Source organism: Perognathus longimembris, chromosome 12 (assembly GCF_023159225.1).
Source record: "Perognathus longimembris pacificus isolate PPM17 chromosome 12, ASM2315922v1, whole genome shotgun sequence".
Lineage (NCBI taxonomy): Eukaryota > Metazoa > Chordata > Mammalia > Rodentia > Heteromyidae > Perognathus > Perognathus longimembris.
The window spans coordinates 27,308,298-27,328,119 of record NC_063172.1 but is presented as its reverse complement, the minus strand read 5'-3'; the positions used below and the strand labels follow the sequence as shown (position 1 = coordinate 27,328,119).

Genomic DNA, 19,822 nt, shown 5'->3' with positions numbered 1-19,822 from the left:
TCCAGCCTCAAGAACTCGCCCACTCCAGCAGGCCCCGCCCCCTCCGCTGGGACCCGACCACTCCGGTCTCCCCGCTCTCGTCCCAAGGACCTGCCCTATCCGGTCGGCCCCGCCCCCGCTGCAGGGATCCGCCCATTCTGGTTGGTCCTGCCCAAGACTCAGGGACCCGCCTACTTCGGCCAGCTCCGCCACGAGCACTCACTGACCTCTTCTGGCCCGTTCCACTTCACTAAACTAGTGCGCCCTCCCCACCTGCAAGCTGAGGAATTCTCTATATCACACCAGTCTCCTTGCAGGCACTACGTCCTCCTTGCCTGCCGAAGAGTTTCCCCCACTCCGGAGAACCCCCCCACCCCCGCCCATCTCGCTGCTGGGGCCCGCCCACTCCGCCTACTTCACACTTCACTTCCTGGCTCCTCCTTCCACCCGCTCAAGAAGGGTATTTTTGTTGGGCGGGCTAAGCCTCGCCCACCGCCCTGAAGATCCCGCCCCCTCCGTTGGCCCCGCCCACCGCGACTCCTGCGGAGGTCAGGCCTGAGCTACGTGGTCTGCGCGCGGCTCCACCCCGCGCTCTACTCACTGGACCACGGCAGGTGTAGGCCTGCGGGGTCGATGCTCCCCAGCGGGTGACCCGGGAACACGGTAGGGTGCACTCGTTCTCCTGTCCTGAGGGATCGCTAGTGGTGAAGGGCTGGGGCGGGGAGCACAGCCTTAAAAGACCGCTGAGGAAAAAGCCTGGCACCGAGAGCAAAGTGGTCCTGTAAATGGCGCAGGAAAAGGAGAGAACATTTTTGTCGGTATATTCGGGGGGAATATTGTGCAAGTTCTGTAAAATCGTTTGAACGCCTAAATGTTAGTAGTATTTATTGAGCTTTCGCAAAGTGTCAGGCACTGTGCTAATAAGCACCTTGCTATTATGAACGCACTCGTTTTGATCTTCAGGACTTTTTTATGTCGTTGACACTGCCGTTTCCGTCATGTGACAGATTAGGATATTTCATGTATATCGGGCTTTAAAATAAATGCCTCCAGTCTTCTTGCTACATGCTCTTTTCAAGGCCAACGGTGACCGTGGTGCAGTGGTGACAATCCTGAGTAAGGTGATGGCCATGGTCAGGATCTGCTGATGACCACAATAACTCCATTGACTCTGGACCTTAGCACCCTCTTCCTAGAAACCACTGCGCCACTAGAGCCAAGTGGAAGAAGAAGTGAATGCACAGACTGAAGTAATGAAAGAAGAAAGATGAGGCAGGTGTCCAAGGAAACCAGGCCAGAGGAGCAGAAATATGGAATGCCAGAGGCCAGAACACCGATTCAAGTTGGTGGACTGCATGCTGCTGTCCACAATTTCCCAGTGGATCTACAATTTCCATTGCCAAGACCTGCCTCTGGAAGGCACTTACCTACCTTGCTCCTAACCAAGGAGCCCCTGATGGTCTTGTACCCAGGACCTGTGACAGTCTGGATTAGTTCTGTTCATAGTTGTGGCCAACTGTGACACATATGCAATAAGCCATCTCTTTTGCTATTGCAGCTGAAGACATCACACAAAAAAATAATTCCACCAAATTTCTATTACCACACTTGCACAGTATGCTAACTACAATGGAAAGAAAACAAAATAATAAACAAGGTACCTACAATTCTAGTAACTCAAGAAACTGAAATCTGAGGATTTGGGTTCAAAGTCAGTTTAAACAGGAAAGACCATGAAACTCTTGCTCCAATTAACCAGTTTAAAAAAAAAAAAAAGCTGGAAATGGAACTGTAGCTCAAGTGCTTCAGGTAGCCTAGAGCAAAAAGAGCTAAGGAACTGGTGCACAGGCCATGAGCTCAAGCCCTAGTACCAGCACAAATAATAAAAGATGAAAGATTTGAGTAAAGCTGAAATGTGAAAGGAAACTTGCCATAACTTCAATAACTTGCACTTATTTTGTGGACTGCTATCTGAAGTATGGTAAAAGAAATTTTACTTCTAAGCTTCGAAAATGGCTGATGCCTTGTTCTAAAAGCTACCTAAAAATAGGAGGGGGGGGGGCTGGAAATATGGCCCAGTGGTAGAGTTCTTACCTTGTATACATGAAGCCCTAGATCGATTCCTCAGCACCACATATATAGAAAAAGCCAGAAGTGGCACTGTGGCTCAAGTGGTAGAATACTAGCCTTGAGCAAAAAGAAGCCAGGGACAGTGCTCAGGCCCTGAGTTCAAGCCCCAGGACTGGCAAAATAGAGAGAGAGAGTTTTTTTTTGTGTATGGTGGTACTGGGGCTTGAACTCAGGGCCTGGGCACAATCTTTGAGCTTTTGTGCTCAAGGGTGGCACTTTACCACTTGAGCCATACCTCCATTTTCTGCACTTTTGCTAGATAATTGGAAATAAGAGACTAGTAGATTTTATCCAGCCTGCCTCCAACCCACAATTCTTGGATCTCAATCCCCTGAGTAGGTAAGCTTAAGCCACTAGCACCCAGCTGTTAGCCTTTCCTAAAGAAACTACTAGAGCCTTGTGCCAGTGGCTCACACCTATAATCCTACTACTCAAGTATACTATTAACTTATGATAATAAAAGTACTAAAGCTAACAAAAGCAAGGGTTTTTTTTTTTGGTGTTTTGGGTTTTTTTTGCTTCCCAGCCACCATGAGGTAAGTAGAGTTGCTCCACCATGTGCTACCCACCATGTTCTGTCTCAACGTAGTCACAGAAATGAGTGACGTGACCATGCACTGAAACCATGCACCAAAACAAATCGATTCTCCTTATAGGTTGGTCATCTTGGGTATTTTGTCACAGTAACAGAAAGCCAGCAAACATACCCACATATACTTAATACCACCAGTTAAAAATTCCTATCTGAGGATCATAGTTCAAAGCCAGCCTGGGCAGGAAAATCTGTGAGACTCTGAGTATTAGCCATCAAAAATCCAGAAGTTGAGCAGTGTTTCATCTGGTAGAGCATTGAGCAAAAAAAAAATCTCAGCAACTAAGCTAAGTTCAAGCCCTAGTACTGGCAGACACACACACACACACACACACACACACACACACACACACACACACACACACACACCCTGATTTAGTTTTATACAATTAAAAACTAAAAATCTATACATTCAAACAAAACTAGAAATGGTAAAACTCAAATTTCCTGAATGATGTTGATTTGCTACATACCAGGCCTTGAACTCAGGGCTTTCTTGCTGACAGATGGTATTCAATCACTTCAACCATGCTTCCAGTCCAGCATTTTGCTAGTTAATTATAGGCATGAAGCGATTTTTTTTTTTTTTTTTTTTTTTTTGCTTTCTACGCATGGCATATAGCCTGGACCGCACAACAAAACCTTGTCTCAAAGAAACAAGCAGCTGGGCACTGGTGGCTCAAACTTTTAGTCCTTGCTATGCAGGAGGCTAAGATCTGAGGACTGTAATTTGAAGGCAACCCAGGAAGAAGAGCCCATGAGACTCATCTCCAGTTAGTTAGCAAAAAGCCAGAAGTAGAACTGTGGCTCAAGTGGCAGAGTGCCAGCCCGAAGAAGTCTTGGCAAGAGTGGGAGGGCATGAATTCAAACTCCAGTAACAGCACCAAATAAAAATAAAGACACATAACATCTATACATTGTCAAGCACAAAGGAAAAACTTGCCCGAATTTAACTTTCTCTAACTTGGCTGAAGCAGCTTGTAAAATAGAACTAGCCAAGCAAAAGTACAAGACCTGGTAGTACAGAAAAAAAAAAAATCCAAGAGATAAGAATTTAACAACTACAGGGCTTTCTGGTTAAATATGGGGATAGAAGAGAATTAGAATATACCCTTAGATTTCTGACAATAGCTAGAAAACTGACTTGTAAATTTTCAAACCTGGCTGTTTGTTCCTGTGGCCTCCTGTGAATGAACATTTGGGCAAGTCATACAATAAGCATGCAAACAACGGACCAAGTGGTGGCATTAAGAGATGCTTGTAAAGTCATAGCTATAGGAGGGCAGGAAGCTTGTTATTTCACCTCTTCAGGGGCATAGGACATAACAGAAGTGGCAAAGTAGAGAATTCCCACCCCCCAAAAAGCATGAAAACTCTGGTTCTCTTCTTTCTTCACTTAAACCTTAGGATGTAATTTCTATAATCCTAGCTACTAGGCTGAGATCCAAGGATTGTGGTTCAAAGCCAGGCTGGACAGAAAAGTCCATGAGAACCCATCTTCAATTAACCAGCAAAATGCTTGATCGGAGGCATGGCTCAAGTGGTAGAACACCAGCCATGAGCAAGAAAATGACAGCAGGAGTGCCCAAGTTCAAGCCCTGATACCAATACACACCAAATTCTGTCAAGTTCCTATTTTTTTCCTTGTTTGTATATCCCAAGGTAATTCTACTTGTTTTACTTTTGCAAGTACATTTTACAATCTTTAGGCTGCTCCAAAGTTTGTATTATCAGAACATTGTATCTCATCCATTAAGAATCCTAGACTTTCTGTATTGCTCCACTTGACTTATTGTAATATATTTCTAGGTATTTGATACCTTGAAATAAACTCATTCAACATATGTGTACACTTTCAAGTACTTTGACTAGAGTTTTAGCATCTCCAGGCTTATCAACTCTGGATACTTTGTATTTGGTGTAATACCATACTTCTCAGCCCCTAGATATAGCTTTTAAAACAAAGTGCACATGCTCCTGACTCAATAGTATCATGAAGCATCAGCCTTGGGTGCTGCTTTTAGATTAAGGCTGCTGGTAGTTAAGCTTATTCATTTTTACAGAAGTTTTAGGCCTGGTACCATGTTTCTACATTCAATGGCTGCATCCTACTGATTTGTGTTGGGGTTCTGGACACCCCCTTTCTCCCCCCACGGGGAGAATGGTAACTACAAACTCTATAAAAGAGCACCCAGCCTGGCCCTCCGCCAGCGGAAGGCCAAAGGCGTGCTCACATGGGCAAACGCTAAGTTGAGGACGGGTTGCTGAAGCTTCCCCTCCCCCCAGTTCCCCCCACATGTTACCGAGGGCGGAGGCGAAAGGAAGGCACCAGGGACACGCTGCGGTGGTGGAATGCGTCTCAAAGATTTTAATATGGAAGGGCACTTATATAGAAGTAATGGCGGGAAGGAAAGGGGGCTGGCCAAAGGGTCAGTCATAGGCTAGGGGTCACGTTCATCAAGTGACATCACGAAACTTCCCTTTGTGGGCGGGACAACCCCATCATGGTGGCACGCACGTGTTCACCTCCCAAGGGGTGGAGGTCAAAAGGTGGGAGGGGCTTCTATTGTCCCAAGGCTGGTGGAAGGGCAGTCTTTCCCAGGCCCTAATAATCCCCAACATCTCCCCCTTTTTGTTTTTTTTCAATAAGCAGGGGATGCTGAAGCAGGGGATGCTGTAAACACATGGCATGTGTGGGCATAAGGCAAATGCTGACATAAGATCTGTGGGGCCCCTTCCACAAAACTGGGGTGAGGGGTAGGTAAGGGTCCATCCATCTGGCTATGTCCAGAAGTCAGAATCCTCAGCTGGTTTCTGCCAAGTGCAGGAAGGTGCAGACAGCAGCCCTCTTTTGTTGGTGAGGTAGAAGCTGAAACTCTGGCATTCCCGGCAGTTCACAGTAGCTGATAACTCAAACATAAGTGATTAGTGAAACATTCTTTTATATAAACATTGAAGCCAAGGTGTTAAACCTTTGCATTTACTTTTTTAAACATTTCTATCATAAAACATTGGGGTTGAATGTCAATACCCTCAGCTCCTATTTTCTTTCCAACGGGACTCCCCAAGTCTAGCAGCAGGGGGAGAGGAAAGGAGAAGCGCGGTGCAAAATTCCTTTGGTTTCTTTGTGTGACGCTGTAGGCAGTATTGCCACAGCAAAACATTGAGCCATGAGATGCTCAAGGAGGAATCTAGAAAGCAAACAAGGAAAGGAAGCTTGGTTGCTTCCTACCGTAGGCAGTCCTACTTTCCATGAGCCATGAGATGCTCAAGAAGGAATCTAGAAAGCAGACAAGGAAAGGAAGCTTGGTTGCCTCCTACCGTAGGCAGTCCTACTTTCCATATTTTCATGGGAGAGCAGAAGTCCAACATGGTCCTCCTTTTCCTGAAGAGAACAAGAAAACATTTCTCCAGAGTGGGTGCTCTGGGTTTAATTTTCCAATCTGGAAAAACACATATACTGTACTCCATCCCACACTGATTCGGGATGATTTAAAATTTCTGGATAATTAACATAAGCATAACTAATCCTTAATTAATCCTAGGGAATCCTTAATTAATCCTGGGGAATACCTCCCCCTTTTGTTTTTTTTTTTAAAATTATGACACCGGCGGCCACCAGGCAGGGAGTATGGATGGAGGTCTCGTCTTCTGTAGCTACTTCCTGCTGTCAAGGGGGCGACGTAAATCAAGGGCCCCTGGTCAGCCTGGCAGTCCGGTGTGGCTGGCAAAAAGTCCCCATCATTACCATGAGTATGGTCACTAGGGCCAGAGAGCGCTATGGTTTTCTCCAGCCCCCCCTGAGTCTTTGGGCATACCCAGAAGTTTCCAAGGCTGGTGCCTCCAGGGTTCAGGCCTGTGTTAGGGTGACGACTGTGAACGGCAAATTCCCCATTGGTGATCTCAGCAAGAGATGTTATTCTGTCAAAAGACACTTTTGAAAAGGTCAGGCAAAGTATCGACAAGTTCTCAGAGCTGGTTGGCATGAATGGCATAGAACACACCCTGGGCATAAGCCAGGAACAGTTCCCTTTTGGAGCATAAACCCAATTGTAAAGTGAACGAGTAAGGAGAAACGACTGAAAGAAGTGGTTAATGATAGAAAACTGGTTTGGCATAGCCAGTCAGAGGCAAAATAAATAAATATATATATACACCTATATACAACTGGCAAAAAGGAAGGAAATGGACAGGAATTATCTCTCTCGATTTCCCGGCTCTGATCCATTTTGAAAGGGTGAAACAAGGCAGCTCCCTTTAGGATAATATGGCACCATTCTCCTCTCACTCCACTCCACCTTTCCGTCTCCTGGACTGGCTAAGTCCCAGGAATTTTAACGTTTGTGGCTGGAATTGCATTTTCCCATCCGTGTTTGAACTCGGGGCCTGAGCACTGTCCATGAGCACTTTCGCTCAAGGCTAGTGCTCTACCACTTGAGTCACGGTGCTGCTTCAGCCTTTTGCTCGCTCTCTGTGGTTGAGCTCTCAATCTGGCTCTTTGCTGTTTAACTGGGAGGTGGGATTTTGGAGAGATTTTTTCCTTTTGCCCGGGCTGGCTTTGAACTATCCAGGGAGTCATAGTCCTACAAGCCCTTTTTATTCCCAATTGAGCAACAAGGAAAAAACACAACAGAGATAATCCATTTGTAACCCGTTGAGAACTGACCAAAAACTGCTTGTGAAGGTTTGGCTATAACACTTAGAGAACATGAAATTTACATGCCATCAACTTGAATCACGCCATTGAATCCCACTGGCAAGTGAAAGAGAACACAGATAAATGACAACCAAGGGCAAAGGGTTAAAGCATTGTGGAATCCTCAGTCTCGGAATTGGCTGCGTCCCTCATCCCCATTTGGCAAGTTCCATGCCATGCGATGGGGAACTCGAGGCAAGGCTGGTGGCTTCTCTTGCTCACATCTTGCTCTGGGTTGCCTGCAAAATTTCTATATAGATTGGTTAGGGTGTTCAAAATTTTTTCAGCACTTCTGGCTCTGGTATATCGATGCCCTTCTGGTTTAAGCAGGGTGAAAAGACTTTCTTAATCACAAAATTCAAAGACTTTCTTAATCACAAAATTCAAAGACTTTCTTAATCACAAAATTTTACCTGGCTAGCTGTGACCACTAACATAACTATGGTGATTTAACCTGGAGTAACTGTTAGGATGGAACTATTCACATCCTACTCAAGGCTCATAATTCATTCGAGCAGCTTCCAATGGGAGAGAGAGCAAAGAATCATTAGTAGTGAAACAAGGCAGTTTGGGAACAGAATGTGGTGGCATCTTCCTATATCCAGGAGCTGCGGCTAGCACATCTGTCCACCTGTATCCTATAAAGCAATATATTAATCCTGGGTCAGGAAAGTTGAGGTTAATAGTCACATTTATATGAAGCAATCTCAATTTCTTGATCTTGAGAGTTTATGAGAACACAGGAGAGAAAATGGGAAGGTAAAATCTTAATTTATGCCAAAGAGTTGTTAAGGCTACATGCACACTTAACTTTTAACACACTGAGTATAAAATAACATGCTGATTTTATACCATTGTGCTTTTACTACATGCTGCATATTTGAACCTTATGGAAACACACTGAATATAAAATAACATACTGGTGAACTTTTACCACATGTTGCATATTTGAACCTTATGGAAATTTTTATAGGCACCTTTATCTCCATCGAACACCGGGATGGAAACCTATTGTTATGCTTTTAAATCTTACCAACAACCACACGCGTGCGCGCGCGCACACACACACACACACACAAAAATACCTGAGCGCTCTTTAAAATTGCTTTGATTGGCCATTTAAATTTTCTGGAATTCCAGCGGCAAATGATATTAATTTGCCCATAATAGAACCACGTGGTTGAATAAAAAACAAAAGGGAAACCTGTTAATTACACACTCCCAACATGACAGTTTTTAAATCACAGTGGACAAGCAAACCCTTTTATCCATCTAGAAAAACTCCAGTTGATTTTATATCTTTGAACTGGTAAACATGGAAGTTCAATCAAATTACCTATTGCGGTATCAAAACTCTTTGTTTTCCTTTCAATATTCCATTTTAGTTTATAACTTCAGACTTTCCTGGCTCCAACCCCATCTGCAGCTGTAAGTCTGACACTGAGAGAAAACGTGCAGGCAAGCACAGCGGGGTGCTTGCCTCTCTCAGCTGCAGCGCAATCGGCCAGCCCAGGCGAGCCTGGCACGCCCCTCACCTGGGGGGAATGGGTGGGGCCCCGCCTCCAATATGGCGTGCCCCATTGTGCTCCACGTGTGTGTTAAGTCAGAGAAATCAGGATTCAACCAACTCACCCGAATTTCTGAGCTTAACGACCATCGGCGGGCATAAAGCAGTTTGCCGGGCTGCAGCCACTCCGGGGCTGCTGCCGCCGCTGCTGCCGCCCACGCACCCCAACTGGGACACCATCCCATGGTCTAAACTGCACGCCACGCCTTTTTTTTTTTTTTTTTAATCCATCCGCGGGCTGGGGCCGCACTGGTTCCAGCCCAGCCATTGTAAATACAAGTCTGGCCAAAGCGGCAGCCATCCCCAACGCTCTGCCGCCGCCATGCCACAGCTTCCCACATGGCGGAACCGCGCTTCCGCCACGCCGTGCTCGGCCCGCCACACTCGGCTGCCGAAATGTTACCGCAAAAGACGCCTGGTGCCACGCGGGCCCCAGCGCACGCAGCTCGCGAACCCGGGCCGCGCAGAGCCCAGTGTACTCAGCTCAGCCCGCGCAAGCCAAACCGCTCCGGCGCTCGGCCACCCACTGCTTCTCAAGCGCCACTGCGGGTGCCTGCCGTCTGGCCCGGGGCGCACAGAGCAGAACTAACCGACCCCAGCCCGGGGTCGCATTCCTCTTGCTCCGGCCCCACTGCTCCACTGACATGCTTCCGCGGGAAGCGCGCCCCGCTCCCTCCACCGCCCGGCGCCAAATCGCCACGGCGGGGCAACTCTCTGGCGCCGCGTCCCGCGAGCCCATGTCTCCATGCTTCTGCCCCGTCTGGATGGGCAGGACCCTCCTCTAAAACCCTACTTAGCAATCTGTGGGGATACTGTACCCCGAACTTCTCGGCCGTACAATTCGGTCCCTGTTCGGGCGCCATTTATGTTGGGGTTCTGGACACCCCCTTTCTCCCCCCACGGGGAGAATGGTAACTACAAACTCTATAAAAGAGCACCCAGCCTGGCCCTCCGCCAGCGGAAGGCCAAAGGCGTGCTCACATGGGCAAACGCTAAGTTGAGGACGGGTTGCTGAAGCTTCCCCTCCCCCCAGTTCCCCCCACATGTTACCGAGGGCGGAGGCGAAAGGAAGGCACCAGGGACACGCTGCGGTGGTGGAATGCGTCTCAAAGATTTTAATATGGAAGGGCACTTATATAGAAGTAATGGCGGGAAGGAAAGGGGGCTGGCCAAAGGGTCAGTCATAGGCTAGGGGTCACGTTCATCAAGTGACATCACGAAACTTCCCTTTGTGGGCGGGACAACCCCATCATGGTGGCACGCACGTGTTCACCTCCCAAGGGGTGGAGGTCAAAAGGTGGGAGGGGCTTCTATTGTCCCAAGGCTGGTGGAAGGGCAGTCTTTCCCAGGCCCTAATAATCCCCAACAATTTGGAATGCTTGCTACCTTCCTTGATGGCAACTTTGCATTCTAGGGTGTGAAGAATCTGCTGAAGCCCTCTAGGACCTCCAGGAATCAAAGCCTCTCCTTTAATATGCACTCTTCACACAAGCCTTCCACTTCTGTGGGCCATACGTTACGAGTCCATTAGACAAATGCAATTCTTAGGCTACATAGGAGGCTAAGGCGCTTCAAAATATATTAAAGGGTAATTCATAACTCTCAAAGCTCATCTAACTATTCCACAAGGTTGCCAGACTAACAGTGTAATGGCTAAATTTTATCTTCAGCACTGACAAAATCACTTGAAATACACATGCATCAACTTGATGCTTTCTCTGAAGGGATTCAACTTGTATCAGAGACACAAGATTAAAGGTTCCAGAATCTTGGTCTTATAGCAGCCCTTCATACCTATGAGATCTAAGAAAAGTCAGATATTCATTATGTGCTTTTCATTTTAAGACTTTGGACTATGGTGGGTGACATAGTTGACTGTAGAAAATTCTACTTTCTAAAATAATGCACCCAGACTCAGTATTAATTTTATTATTTTATCAACACACCTAGATGTAACCATACATTTCACCAAATAATATAGCCCAATGTTTAGGAAAGCAGACTCCAGAATGCCTACAGATATACCTGAATGGTTTAGCACCTACTAACTGTATAATGCCTAACCTGTACATATGAGGACAGTAATGAGATTTAAAAACAGAAAACTTGATAATCTAGCAAATATGTTCAGTGAAAGTAATGAACAGCAACTTAACTTGCAGTAAGCAATCATTTTTGAATTATGAAACTTTTAAAAATCACATTTTAAATACTAATCCATTGAAATGTTTAAAGAATTTGTGCTTATGCCTATTTACTTTGATGAAAACACTGAAGATAATTTCCACTACTGAAGCACTTCCACCACAACTGTATAATAAAAAATGTATTTTTCCACAGATTTCGAGTAAGACATGTGTGACTTTAAGGAACTTTCCAACAGGAAGATGTCCAGGGTAAAAACTTTCAGAATCACTAGGGATGCTGCCAGTAATCTTAGCTACTCACGTGGCAGAGATTAGGAGGGTCAAGGCTCCAGGACAGCCCAAGCAAAGTCAGCCATGCCTATATTACCACCACCACCACCACCACCACCACCCAAAGTTGGGCCTAGTGCCTCACATGGGTCCCTCAGCTGTGGCAGGGGAAGCCAGCAAGAATTCCTGCATAAAATAGGATCCAGGTCTAGGGTGGCCCAGGCAAAACAACAAATACACCCACAAGACACCACCTGAATAAAGGTAGAAAGGCCATGGGGATGGCTTGAATGGTAGATCCCTCCCTCACCACCCAGCAGGTGCTCCCTGAATTCAAATGCCATTAAAGCCATTTTGAAGATGCCCTGCTTCTACCAAAGGCTTTCTAAATCAGAAAAATATGTAGGTGAATCCTAGTATATAAAAGCTCATGAACTAAGCCTCAAAAGAAGATCCCAATTTGAGTTCAAGCAGAGAAGTTGCTGGTTAGTTTTAAACATATTGGTTAATTTTAAACACACAAAACTGCCTTTAATGTTTGTGGCAATTATTAATGAAATTAAGTCACACAGTAAGACCATTATATGGCATTCTTGATACTCAGATGATTTCGGGGTGGGGTGGGGGAATGAATAAAGTAGTAAGCCTTTGAAAACAGACAGTAAAGTTCATCCTTGGTCTTATCTTAAAATTCATTTCCAATTAGATTAAATAAATCACTAAACAAGACCAAAAGAGAACTTTATTTTATATGATCTTTATTTTACATTTAGAACTGTTTTATTCTTTACTTTAAAAAGTCTCACTTTGCTTTTAATTGCTACTAAAAGCATTTTAACCAAAATCATGTTTAGGAAGACTTTAGACATTGTGTTTTACTTTTAAATATTTTCATTCTTTCAATAACTACTGAAAATAATTTCACAATTAGGGTTTCAAATGTCCTAGTCATACCCACTTCTTATTTAATATCAATCCTACCATGTGCATAAAAAGATTATAGTGATACTTAAGTTTTATGTCTTTCAAATTTTCAAAATGCTATCCAACTCAATCTAATTACTATTTCATTTACTGAGAAATAGCATTTAGACTATAAACCAATGTCTCACTTTGACTAAGTTACACAGATCTAATACAGTGTGTTCTTGCATAAGTTTTAAGTAATATAGTGAACTTTACACCAGTACCATTCTGTTTTTAGTACTTTTAGTGTCAACAGTGTCGAGAGAGTATCATGAGATTCAGTCTCTCAAAGGAAGTCATATAATAAAAGCATAATGCCTTTGAAAATGAAAACAATCCCTAACATGGTTTTATACAGGAACTGAAGAACAGTCCTGAGAATTTCACTAGTTTTTTTACATGTGAAGTGTTTACTATGTTAATGAAGTTACTAAAAACCACAAGAACTTAAGAGATGTCTTAGTTCTAGGACTAGTAATAAGCAGTGGGTTATCAAAAAAGAACCTGTCACTTAAATGTAAGTTAACTTTTCTATGCCAAGTAAGTCTCACTTTACTTCTCCCATTTATGGGAGAGAAAAAAGCCAGGCCTGGCCCAGTGCCCTTCAGGAATCTCTGCTAACTGTAAAATGTGGACTGCTTTTCTTCTGTTTACTATAGTCCATGTGTATATAAACTTTCAGGTCTTAAATCAAAATGTTTATGCATATAACCATATCAGTAGATTGCCCTTAATTAAAAAATGTACAACTATATAAATAAAACTATTGTTTCCTCAGTGTTACTTGACATTTCTTCTATAATTTCTTTATTTAAAAAAGTAAATGTAACAAGATACTTAAAAAAGGCTAGATACAAAAGTAGTTAAGCTGCTCACGAACATTTAAAACTTTCCAAAATGTATTTTCAATAACCATGGTTTTATAAAACATTTTACAGTTATCAGAAAGTGCCCAGGCTGAGTATACATAACTGAAATATCTTAGTACAAATGTCTAGTTAGAACTGAAGTGCAGTAAACCTGACTGACTGCATTGAAATAGGGATACAAAGAAAAAGAAAGGTGATTGTGACTAAAGTATTGTGCATTGGCCCCAGATGTACAAAAAAAGCGCCTCAAATGAACACATTACATGCAAAAAATTAGTGATATCACTTAATATCCTAGAACTCAATGCAGTGAAAGTAAACTGCAATAAGTGGTTTTTATAGGTAAAAGTGATTTCATCTCTCTAAGATCTGAATGTCAAGAACTTTTATAAAGTTCCACATACATAATACACAACTGCAGCCAACCACAAATTAAACACCATAAAAAAGTTAAATGAAAACACAGAACATACTTAATTTTTTATTTTGAAATTCCCTATTCCCTCTATACAAGAACCTTTGCTGAAACTTTCCACAAAGGTAGCAGTGAATTTTCATAACATTTTACATTTCCCACCCCCTCAGCAAAAAGATAAATCACAGTGTAAATTATGTTTTTCTGCTGTCATCTTTGGCTGGGATTAGACCTAGAAGTTGTTGACTAGCAAACAATTATAGCTAAATGTTGCTAGTGCTTCTCAGGCCTTTAAGCAACTCAGCAAGGAATGTTTGCAATTAATCTCTAAAGTACCACCCAGGGGATATGACAGCATTAACTTCCATAAACTTTATAGACAAATGGAAAAAAATCTACAAAATTAGCTAGGAATATTACACAGCAATACACACTTTTTATACTCTACACAAAACCAAAATTCTTGGTCTTAATGGCGAGTAGCAATTTCTGTTTGAGAATCTGTTTAGAGGAGTAGAGTGGGACATAAAGGCGAGAAATACAAGTATTTGCAGTAGGAAGATGTTGGTCATCTGGCGGTCTTATTGTGATTGAGGGCATAGGCTGAAATCCTTCTTCACTGGCTGGTAATGAAGGGCTTGATGTCCAAAAGTAAACCTAAATGGAAATACAGCAATTACAATTTTGGCTTAGTTAATATTTAAACCTTAATTCTGGCAACATAAGCAGAACCCCATTTGTACACTAAAAGCTGACCTAAGTTTATTTTCTTGGATTAAAAAGGACCAGGTGCCAGGCACTGGTAACTCATGCCTAGCTACTCAGGAGGCTGAAGCCTGAGAATCACAATTCAAAGCCAGCCCTGGCAGGAAAATTAACCCCCATAAAACTTGAAGAGTGCTCTCGCTCTAGGTGGTAGAGCACTAGACTTGATCAAAAAAACTGAAGACAGCAGTCAGGCCAGTTCAAGCCCTGTTACCAACAACAAAAAAAAAACAACACACACACACACACACAAAAAAAATCAATCACACCCCCAAAGTGGCTAAAAAAAACCAGTAGTGGTACATTTAAGGTTCAAAGAGGAAAAAAAGAAAATACCCTCTCAAGGCCTCAGTACTGAATCTGTAATATGAAGTGAAGCTATAGAGGTAAGTGGTCTAAGGGTCATTTCGGTGGCTAAATTCTATAAAAGTTATCTACCAGTAGAAAAGGGATGCAAGCATCCAAATAAAATGGCTAAGTGCCAATGGTTAGTATCTATAATCCTAGCAACTCAGGAGGGTGTCTGAGTAAACAGCTGTAAATGAAGCTGTGGCTCAACTGATGGCAGATCAGCCTTGAGCAAAAAAGCTAAGTAAGGGAACAGTGCTCAGGCTTGAAGTTCAAGCCCTACAAGCCTTAGTACTGAGGCGAGGAGGAGAGGAGACAGAAAGACAGAAGGGGGGAGGGGTGGCGGCAATAGCCAGGCACCTATTATCTATCCTAGCTACTCAGGAGTCTGAAATCTCAGTATGACAGTTCAAAGACAGGGCCTGGGCAACAAAGTCCACATGACTTTATTTTTGGTCAGGACTCAGGGCCTGACCACTGTCCCTGGCTTCTTTTTGCTCAAGGCTAGCACTCTGCCACTTGAGCCACAGAGCCACTTCTGGCCTTTTCTGTTTATGTGGTGCTGAGGAATCCAACCCAGGGCTTCATTCATGCTAGGCAATCTACCGCTAGGCCACATTCATGACTCTTATCTCCAATTAACCACCTAAAAAAGCTGCAAGTGGAGATGTGTGGCTCAAGTGGTAAAGCACTAGCCTTGAACAGAACTCAGGAGGTAGCACTCAGGCCCGGAATTCAAAAGCCCCAAAAGGGAGACACACACACACACACACAGCGATCTTAGGTTCAACAGAGACTACAATGTAAACTTCTACTTTACTTTTAATAGCCAAGGGTATGCTTCCCTGAAATACTTATTCCTGACTATAATTATCTGTCATCAATCCATTTTCTTACAGAAAAAAATCTCTTAATATATGGCATAACAGAATAGTCCAATTTATCAGTGACTCACAAGTCTAAACAGAGGGAAATTTGTGGGAGACATTTTTGTTTTCCCATAAAAATAACTATTACTCTCAAATAAAATGGAGGATATAGCTACATATTGGATGATTTTTAAGCATTTCATGAGTGGTTTGGTTAAGATAACTAAGCATTACTATGCCTGGCTAGCCACAGGAAATGTCCTAGAGAATAACAAGGAATGTGAATAAAAAGGTTCTCTGGGTTATAAACTTTTTATAAGAGATTTTCTAAAGATTAATGAGTTGATGTAGTCATGAGTGTGTTTGAGGCTAGACGTAGGTTTCACTGACTAGTAAACACTACTATAATCAAAGCTTGTTATCTAATTTGTAAGCTTCTTGGGGCTCTATGCTAATACTAAGTAGGACAGAAACAGCAAAGTTGATGCTAATTCATCACTATTAAGCTACTTCCTAGTGCCCAGATAACAAAGTAGCATTGAGACATTTTGCAAAGGCTTATCATTAGTCAAAAATATTAAAAATAACACTCAAGGCCTACCTCAAACCTTGGTCCCATCAAAATCAAAACAAGGCCAACACAAACAAAAAACAAGGAGTGAGGAATATGTAAACCTTATTTATACGCTGTGTGCCATTACGCAGATAAAGAACATGAATTATCCCTTCATCCAAGATACCCATAGTGTATTAGTATTTATGTAGTGGCCATTTCAGTTATCAGCTTAACTGTCACAATGCTTATCTTCAAATAACTAATTTAATGGCTCAAAAGTACAAGAATAGCAATGCTGGAAATTCAGATACATGTAAAATACTACTCATACGCAAAAAAGTAAGTCTTGTATTCCATTAATACAGTAGGAAAATAACATGTTTCATTTTTGCCCTTTTACCTTCTCAAAACAACAATTTCAAAACACAATCCTGTGCTGAGAATGAAGGCCTGGGTTCAATTCCTCAGCACCACATATATAGAAAAAGCCAGAAGTGGCGCTGTGGCTCAAGTGGTAGACCGCTAGCCTTGAGCAAAAAGAAGCCAGGGACAGTGCTCAGGCCCTGAGTTCCAAGCCCTCAGGACTGACTCCCCCACCCCAATCAAAACACAATCCTATCATACACTGAATTTTAATATTCTGGGCTGAGGATGATGCCCAGCACTACAGGATACACACACACACACACACGCACGCACGCACGCGCACACACACACACACACACACACACACCCTCTATATTTCCTTTTACAAGCTTTGTGAAACTGAACTTACAAGATCTTGCCGTTCTGTCATGCTCATCTTCTCTACTATAGACCAAAACCAACGTTTGAACTGTAAGAGCTTTTCAGCATTTTCTCCTAAGAAAGAAGAATGTGTATTCAGTGTGCTGTACTTACTAGTGACATCTTTAAACATAATAAAAACAGGAAAAAGATACAAAATTAACGTTATTGAGCAGTCTCATTCCTAATAGGAAACTAAAACATTTGAAAATTGAAGAGCAACTGACAATCTACTCAAGATGACCAAAACAAGAACCACATTAACTTTAAAAGTCAAAATCACATGACTTTAATCTCATTTGTAAGTCATGACCTATGCCAGTGCTCAAATTAATGTTTCTAAATTAAATGGAATTTTAAAAAAGAAACAAAATGCAGACTTCGCCTTCATTCTCTAGAGAAAAAAATCAGTCTACGTTTTGAAAAGATGTCCATAAAAAAGCTTCCTGATGATGCCTATGCTGCTGATCTAAGCTTTAGAAGCTCATTCTTGGAATTTTTAAAAATTCATTCTAATTAATTCTATAGATTTCAAGTCTTAAGCGCAATCCTACTTTTCTGTAACTAATTTTTTTCTCCTTTATTGTCAGTGAAGTGCAGAGAGGTTACAGTTACAGTTTCATATGTAAGGCAGTGAGTACATTTCTTATTCAACTTACCACCTCCCCTCATTTTTCCACCTCCCCCTCCCCGCCACGAGCTGTGCAGTTGATTTACACCAAATGGCTTTTGGTATTGCTTTTGGAGTCGTTTGTCTTTTTATCCTTTGTCTCTCAATTTTGATATTCCCTTCCTTCCCTGGTTCTAATACACATATATACAGTATCCAGGGTACTCATATCTTCTTGGGAGTTTTTGCAAATAAGTCTTAGGAGAACTGAAAATTACATTAAAAAGTAGTTCAAAAACTATTATAGAGCAAAGCACTAGTGGCTCATGCCTGTAGTCCTAGCTACTCAAGAGGCTGAGATCTAAGGATTGAAGTCTGAACCCAGCCAAGGCAGAAAAATCTATGAGGCTCTCGGCTCTCATCTCCAGTTAACCAGCAAAAAGCCAGATGTGTGACTCAAGCAGGAGGATGTGTGACACCAGCCTCGAGTGAAAAATCTAAGCAAGAATGGGAGGTCAGGAGTTTGAACTCCTAGTACTAGCCCAAAAGAGAAACCATTATAGAACAATCTAAACATTGTCAAACACAAAAGAAAAAGAAGAAAACTTACCCAAATTTAACTTTCTATAATTTGGCTGAAGCTGCTTGCAAAATAAAAAAACTAAAAGGGAAAAAAATAGTATTTTTGTGTATATAGTAATCTTGGACTATACGTATAGTATTGTTGATAGTGAACTTTTTGGAGCTTCAAATGCTTTACTGCACAGTCACAGCTAAAATCACTACTAGACTCAGAGCTGAATAAATGAATGAACAGCCAATAAAACATTGGAGATACGGCTTTTTGAGCTGGAGGAGTGGCACAGCTATTACAGGTCCTGCCTACTAGCAAGCTGAAGGCCATCAGCAGTTCAAAGCCTAGTAACTATCAAAAAGGGGTGGGGGGGGGGGGACAGACTTTTTGTAACATTTCTCCTTTTTCTTCTAGATTTTCCATGTGTCTGAATGCTGTTAATGTGTTTATAAATATATGATCTGAGTCCAGCTCTACAAGGCAAACATTATGCTATCAAATTCTTTACAAAACCTGTGTACATAAATCATTTGCTCACCACACATACAAAAAAATTTTAGTGTGATTTTTCAAAACTATATGTTCTTTTTATAAATTTAAGAGTAATGTATGTGTTTAGGGAACTGCTTTGGAGATACAGTTTTGCCATAAATAAGGCTGATTGCCTCAGCCTCCCTTAGTGGTGTGATTACAAGAACACCTGGCTACTACATAAAATTTGAAAATTGGGGTGGGGGTGGGAATTAAGCAAGAAGCAAAATATTAGTTCAATCCTACTTTTAAAATGTAATTCTTTTAAATCACTGAGTAAAGAGGACATTTCCAAAGCCCTGTAAAATAGATCTAAAAACTAGAAACTCAGAAAATACACACTAAATTCTATTTCTTAGGTAAACATTTTAAAAAATTCCTACCTGATTCATCATTGAAAGAAGTAAAGCTGATCAGCATTTGTACATTAACTTCACCACAGCCATTTACCAAAAGCCTAAAATCTTCTGCTGTTAAGTCTTCTAGTGAATTTTTCGGAAGCACATCCAGTAGACCTTTCCTCATTGCCTAAAGAATATAAAATTTTTCCATTTCATTACAATGAATACTTTATTGGCCACATATTACATTATTAAAGTCCAACATGTCATTTTAGTTCTCATTTTAATCAGAGAAAAGTCAACTTTGGTATTTTGAATTTCCTATTAACAGATTTAAGAAAGGGGGAACACAGGAAAGAAAAATGCATAGCAAATTATGTTAGATTTCAAGTTAAATAGTATATACTAGCAGTTACTGAAATTATTTTAAGAAACAGTAGTGGTTGAGCTTTAATTTGTCAAAAGTTCTATCAAAGTGTAATGACAATAATCCTCTAAGACTCAAACTCCAGTTTAGTGAGAAATTATGTGCCAGGAATTACTTCATATAAGTTGTATGTATTAGTTAATTTAATCTTATACTGATCTTGAAGAGGAGGCACAAATTAGCTAACATCATCTATAGGCAGAGGGCAGTAGAACAGTGACTGTGTACCGCAGGCCTGAAATAATTAATCCAGCGTAAGAATCAGAAATACTTCAGAAGTTAACATAGTAGGCCTGATGCTGCATTTTAGACTACATGACTGATCATTGGTAAATGTCTGCCTAAATCATTTGTGCCAAAAATGTGATGTAAATGCATGCTTTC

General features: G+C 42.0%; 1 protein-coding gene across 4 annotated transcripts in view; it reads right to left on the bottom strand.

Moving 5' to 3' along the window:
- Window positions 1-13,666: 13,666 nt before the first annotated feature.
- Ubr5 (ubiquitin protein ligase E3 component n-recognin 5) overlaps window positions 13,667-19,822 on the bottom strand; it is a 111,230-nt gene continuing 105,074 nt past the window's right edge. For 3 of the 4 annotated variants that reach the window (XM_048359065.1, XM_048359066.1, XM_048359067.1), the window contains exons 57-59: window positions 19,054-19,198; window positions 16,945-17,030; window positions 13,667-14,288 (exon numbers count right to left, since the gene is read on the bottom strand). In XM_048359065.1, the coding sequence (XP_048215022.1) occupies window positions 14,076-14,288; window positions 16,945-17,030; window positions 19,054-19,198 (444 nt within the window). In that variant the 3' untranslated portion in view covers window positions 13,667-14,075. Of the gene's footprint in view, window positions 14,289-16,944; window positions 17,031-17,803; window positions 18,227-19,053; window positions 19,199-19,822 lie in introns of those variants that run through there. The other variant, XM_048359068.1, reaches the window with a different exon arrangement.